Raw genomic sequence first — 6,481 nt, 5'->3', positions numbered from 1 at the left:
TCCACTTGTTGATGTTATCTTCATTTGCCAGTATATTTGATGCACACATCAGTTGGTTTCTATTTTAGGATATGTATGAATTGGCTCGAAATGATGTGTATGTTGATTCGTGTATGTAAAGTGCCCTGTGACAACATTGTTGTGAAGTGGCGCTATACAAATAAAGTTGAATTGAATTGAATGCATGTTTCCATTGTTTCCACACAGAAAATAAAAGACACTTTCCAGGAAGGTAATGCTTATTGTCTATATCCTTTTTGTAGGTTAACATTTAATAGACTAATTTAGTCCTGATGTCCATGAGATTGAATTAGTTTTTGCTCATTTTTCTTTCTAGGTACAGTAAAGACGAATGGTAAGCTCTTTTTTTTTTCACCATCTAGTGTTAGAATACAGTAGGCCCTCTGTACTAGTATGTCCCATACAGAAATACTTTATATTGTTTCTACCTCAAAACAAAATGTTTTTTCATCCAACATGCTTTTCCATGTGCTTTATTGCACATATTGCCTCTTGTATTATAAACTTTTTAACAGAAATTTTAAGGCAACAGTTTACAGTGACAAGGATAACGATGCATGTGCATGCTGCCCTTCCTAACCCACATCTGCTTATACACTCACTGCTTGATCCCCTCTGCCTTCAGAATTGCCTTAATTCTTTGTGTTCTAGTTAAATCAAGCTGTGGAAAAACATTCTGTAGAGATTTTGCTTCATATTGACATGATAGCGTAATGTTTTTGCTGCAGATTTGTCTGCTGTACAGCAATGATGCCAACTTTCCGTTCCACAGTATTGGATCGAGATCTAGTGACATTGGAGTACAGTTAATTTATTTCCATGTTCAAGAAACAAGTTTAAGATGTTTTGAGCTCCATAACTGGTGCATTATCCTGCTGGAAGTAGCCATCGGAAGACAGGTGCACTGTAGTCACTAAAGGTCATCATGTACATGGTCAGCAACAATACTTAGGTAGGCTCTTGTGTTTAAACAATGGTCACTTGCTACTAAGAGACCAAAAGTTTGCTTAGAAAACACCATTATTCCACCACCAGCTTAAACTGTGCGAGTAATAGGGGATTCATACCATCACACTTTTTACACTAAATTCTGACTCAACCATCTGAACATTAAGCTTAATGTAGACTCACCAGGTGACATTTTTCCATCTGCTTCAAGGTTTAACAAGGTGGTATTCTGCAAACCTTTTATTATTTATTAATTTTGACATCAGCAAAGCATATTCTACTGGATACCTGCTGCTCACTGGATATTTTCAGTTTTTCAGACTATTCTCAGTAAAGCTTTGAGATTATTGTGTGTAAAATTTGTAGTAGATCAGCAATTTCTGAAATGCTTAGACCAGCGCATGGCTATGCCATGTCATGTTCAGTGATTTAAATCTCCTTTTTATCCCCATTCTGATGCTTGGTTTGAACTTCAGCATTATACGTTCACTGAGGTGTTGCCATGTGATTGGCTGTTGTGTGTTAAATCAGTTGAACAGGTGTGCCTAATTAGTGTCCAGTGAGTGTATTTCAATCATTATAACTTCGTTTTAACTTTACGAATAATTAATGCACTTCCATTTAAATAAATTCAGAATTATTCAAAAGATTTTTGCCCAGTTAATTGAATGTGTTGTTTTGTTTTTTTTTCCCAAAGATTTTGTACCAACCATTATTTTTGTGGATCCAAATAGCAGATCTGAAATCGACAACCCCATCGTAGGTGAGTAAGTCATCCCCAAGTGCACCTTGCATGTGTGCAAACATGCAGGAAAAAGAATCCAAGTAAACTCTGAGAAATGTCACTACTCCAACTCATTTTGTTGTCTTCTTGTCCTTTGAAAGAGTTAATGATTTTGTTAAAGCAAAAATGTTTGTTTTTTTTTTGTTTGTTTGTTTTATGTCCTGACTTAAGCCTTTGTGTGCATAGTCCATATCCCTTTATTTGATTTTGGAATATTCATTTTTGTGCAAACATTGTGGCCTACATGATGCAGGAAACTTTTCTTGAACATGTGGAAATTTGTAGTACTTCATAAAACTGAAGAATAATGGATCTAATAATGTAACAAACACCTTGAATTTTTCATCTATGATTTTACAGATTTTAGAAGTAGGAAAAGATTTACATCATTCTGTGGTTTGATTTTATGAATTTCAGCTGGATTAGTTTCACCTAAAGAGATTTAAGATTTACTGTGTGATGCCGCAGCAACTGACCCATCCTGAATGTACTCTCTTGCAGGCCTGTCTCTGCTGACGATGTGTTTCAGTACGATGAGTACGTCTTTATACCTGTGCCATGTTTGTGAGCAGAAGTGTCTCGTTGAAAACATTTTTAGCCACATTTTTTCTCGGGACCACTACAGTAACTACTTTGTAAGTGTTTTAAGGTCATAAAGTAAAAGGTAAAGACTTTTAAACATTTGGATGTGTAATTTTATTTGAGTTTTGCTTTGTAGAACTACACAAACCCCAATCAACTGAGTTTCTCTTGGACTGCCAACATGGACATGAGAGTAGCTTTGTGGTCCAAGATCAGGCAGCAAATGGATCAAAATGGGCTACCAAAGCTGCAGGTTGGTACATAGAAGCTGTAAATGTTACAAACAAATGGAACTCATATACAGTGTACAGTAATCAGAATAAAAAAAGGTTTATATTGTCCAGTACAAGCAAAGGGCATTTACAGAATGAGGGAGTTTTCTGTAGTTGGTGGGATTGAAGAGGTCTACAAAGTACTCCTACCAACCCACAACATCCCAAGTTTAGGTCAGCAACCTCACATCCTCCATCAACACTTCTTCCCCTCCTGAACCACCATCTTGTGAAATAGAATTTCCTCAAAGCCATCCAGAAATAATTTTCCATTCCCTCACACCTGAGATTTTGCCTCAGCAACTGCTGAAACAGCATTTTACTTGGCGTGCCAATACCCACCAGCTGCCCTCAGAGTCCCACAGGCCAGAAAGGCCCGGTAGAACTCTTTCTTCCTAAGGCCGGTGTCCAACAACAAGTTCAGGGATTTCTGCCACAACTAGCATTGTAAACCTTTGCTGGCTGCTTCAACAGTGGAGCCAACTCTTAGAGGACTCAGTGAGGTCCCTAAAGAGATGGCCTGAAGTGCATACTTTTCTTCCCCTTACCACCTTCACACAACACACATCCACACAAATATATACCTGAAAATACACACTTTCACTGACATGGACCTCTTATTAGTGACAAGACTTCCTCATATTCTAAAATAGACTATATAAACACCAAGGCACTGGCCTCTACTGACTGGTTTTTATCCAATTCTACTTCCATAAAGTTCACCCTGAATGTAACCGTTCTTTCCCTTTTTTGCATTTCAATGACTTTTTTTTTTTCAGATATTACAATTACCTACAATGCTGATGGATAAACTTCTTTCGAAAACATACTCCGAAGGTATGATTATATAATTTAAACATCTTCTTTAAGATTTTTTTAAAAACTGTTCATTAATGAAATAATCTTCTTCTTTACAGCAATGGAAATTATGAGTGAAAATGACAGACTTTTTAAGGTGTTTGAAGGTGAGTTGAAATCTCTGATTATTATGGATTCTGAGAAATACTCTGAATACCATGACTAAAGTAAAGCATTGCACTCTTTTATAACACTGTTCAAACCACTGTCTTCTTGTATGTAACCACAACTTTGCATAAATTTATCCTGCCCAGTTAAGATAGATATAGTCACTTCGGGGACATTTACATCAGGATAGTTCGCTAGACTCTGTCTGATTAGGTACTTGGCTCATTTGAGGAGGGGGCAGGGACCAAAACTTGTTTATGCTACACTTCTGATATGAATCAGACCTTTCAAAAAAATACGTTTTACTCTCTAACAGAGGCAATGAAATATAGAGCTGCATCAGATCCTACTGGCCTGGATTAATCAGATTTTTCGGAGCTTATACCAATTTTCTTCCACATTTGATCATGATCTAGTTCTCCTGTACAGAGCAGCTAATCTCCCCACATGCATAAGTTTTGGTTGTGTTTCCCACAGTGCAGAAAGATTGTGCTTGTTCTTTTCTTTTTTTAGTGGTTCACTTTCTGAATTTGGTTCACTTCGAGGGATGTCTGTAGGAGGACTTAGTCTGCCTTTTTGATCCAAATGAGAATTCATTTGCACATTCACATTACCCCCAAACGAAGCAGATTTTCTGAGCAAACTGACTCGGATTCAAATCAAAAAGGCTGATGTGAATGTGTCCTGAGATTTAGCCTTCACAGTGAAAATATCACTATTGTGCTTCCAAAGATTTTTTTTTGTATTTTTTGTAATATTTTCAGTCACCTATTTCTGAGCTTTAAGTATGCCCAGCAAATATTCGTTCTCATAGCAACAAATGTTTCACAAGTAGAGGGCGACTATGTGAGGTCAACTCTCCTTTATAAGGTTCTGAAATGGATTAGTGCACATCTGCACTGGGGTTAAATAAATCAAGTTTATAAAATTTTTTCTAAGGGAAAAGTTTTTTCCCTTAGCTTGAGATGAGGCTGATTCTTCAGTAGAGCTAAATGTGTATCTTAAATATACTCTTAAGTTTATTTAATTTTATTAAGTTTATTTAATAAAAATAAGTTCTTTTCTTCAACATTTTTATTTTCTTTCTAGATATGCAGCCAAAGAGGACAACAATCCAGACCTACCAAAACAGCAGCAGTAGGAAGCATCCACTTCTTGGTATGTAAATGCAACTACACTCCAAAACACACCTTTCCATTTTAATTGTTCATGTGTCTCCAAACTGTTACCTGAAGTAATAGAAAAATTGGATTTAAATTATTTTGGAAAAAGAACTTGCATGCAACATGCATTTGATCAAATGACGTATGTCCGTACGCGTTGTCGCTCCTCCCCTCTCTATTTTCCACACATGTGCTTGGCATTTGCCTGGACATGTCCGGACATGTCTTCTGGACGTACATCATGTCAACATGTTAGGGGCATGTCCGAATGATTCTAGAGGTATAAAGAGGGGTCGGGGGAAAAAGAAAATTAAAAATAAACGTCTAAGAGAAAGAGTAATAAAATAAGGTAAAGAAAGTTTTGGAAAAAAATACGCATTACCTTCTCCATATGCATGTCACTCTGATGCAGTCAGTATATCTTCAGCGATGAGACGTGTTTTTTTTTTTTTGCCTGAGTCTTTTGGGTCTACTGGACCTAAGAGCAAACTTATCATGATATATGCAAAAAAGTAGAACAAACAGAGTATACTGGGTGGGAAGGGAATAAAGTTTTTGCTGGCTGCAAAAACCTTCTGAGTCTGTTTGTATTTACACCCTGTTGTAGTGTAGTCTGTTGTAGTGACAAGCACCCCCTCTTGTCTGCAGCAGGCTTTTTACGACCCTCTGTTCAGGTGTTTTCTGTGACTTTTGCGTTGATAAACTATTGGAAAAAGAAGAAGAATTAAACTATTATGATATATGCAAAAAAGAGTAGTAAGAAATAGAATTGTTAGCAAAAAAGTACTAATAAACGGATGGGAAAAGAAAAAAAGTTGTTTTTTTTTTGCTCCTGCAGTCTGCAAAATCCTTTTTTAATTAGAGGGATAAGTCCTACTGACGAAGCGAATTCTCTGGAACAACATAAACAGTTCTTTTTTTAAATCCTTAATTCTGTGTAAACAGAATGAAGCGCCTCACAGTAACTAATATTAGCTAATATAAAAACTTCTCTGTTAAAATGATACTACATCAGTCTGCTAACAACGTAATTCTATGCTACTTGAATGCAGCGTGTCAGCCGTCAGCATTATTCTGTGAACAGGACCACAGATTACATTTAAAAGGTACGCACATTGTGCTGAGAAGACTTGCAAGTAGAAAATATGGAATCTGGTAAACTAAACACTTCACAAAGTTTGTATAACATTGATAACTTTATGAAACCACATGAGAAGTACCTGCGATGACACTTGTCACAACTAGAGGAATGCAAACCATTTGCAGCACGTTCAGATCGGCCGGAAAGTTGATGTACTGAAGTTGGCTTTCGGACAAAGGCAAAGAGTACTTGAGAATAAGGCCAGACCAAAACCTGCAGGACAAAACTGACCCAACATTGTGAACTGAACCAAAGTACGTGTGGTTAACTTAACTTTCAGATAAGAAGCAACTGTTGTTGACAGGCTTCTTGACCGTTAGAGGGTCATTAAGCAATAAAACCTCACTTTGAGAGAGAGAAAATGTTTTGTTTGTATTATCTCAGCTAACAGCTTGCTGACACTTCTCTGTAAGTTATCGAATGTTTACCAGACATTTCTGTTAAATATATGAGCATCCATAGGTTAAAGAAACTTTTTCTCTTAAACATGGACCAGGTGTCTGATTTTAAAACTTTTTTTCCCGGCTAGAGGGGTAATTAAGCAATTAAAAAAGCTTACTTTGACAGAGAATATGTCGTTCTGTTTGTATTATCTCAGCTAACA

At 36.7% G+C, this 6,481-nt stretch overlaps 1 protein-coding gene across 1 annotated transcript in view; it reads left to right on the top strand.

Annotated features, from left to right (window-relative positions):
• Positions 1 to 2,516: 2,516 nt before the first annotated feature.
• Positions 2,517 to 6,481, top strand: part of LOC306769964 (uncharacterized protein) — a gene marked incomplete at its 5' end in the record, with an annotated part of 30,893 nt that continues 26,928 nt past the window's right edge. Inside the window, 4 exons of the mRNA XM_079258732.1 lie at positions 2,517 to 2,588; positions 3,387 to 3,444; positions 3,525 to 3,572; positions 4,663 to 4,731. Coding sequence (XP_079114858.1) covers positions 2,517 to 2,588; positions 3,387 to 3,444; positions 3,525 to 3,572; positions 4,663 to 4,731 — 247 coding nt within the window. The remainder of the gene's footprint in view (positions 2,589 to 3,386; positions 3,445 to 3,524; positions 3,573 to 4,662; positions 4,732 to 6,481) is intronic.

Source organism: Telmatherina bonti (assembly GCF_933228915.1).
Source record: "Telmatherina bonti genome assembly, chromosome: 19".
NCBI classification, from domain to species: Eukaryota; Metazoa; Chordata; class Actinopteri; order Atheriniformes; family Telmatherinidae; genus Telmatherina; species Telmatherina bonti.
Note: the sequence above shows the minus strand (reverse complement) of the source record. Positions and strands in the feature narration are given on the sequence as shown.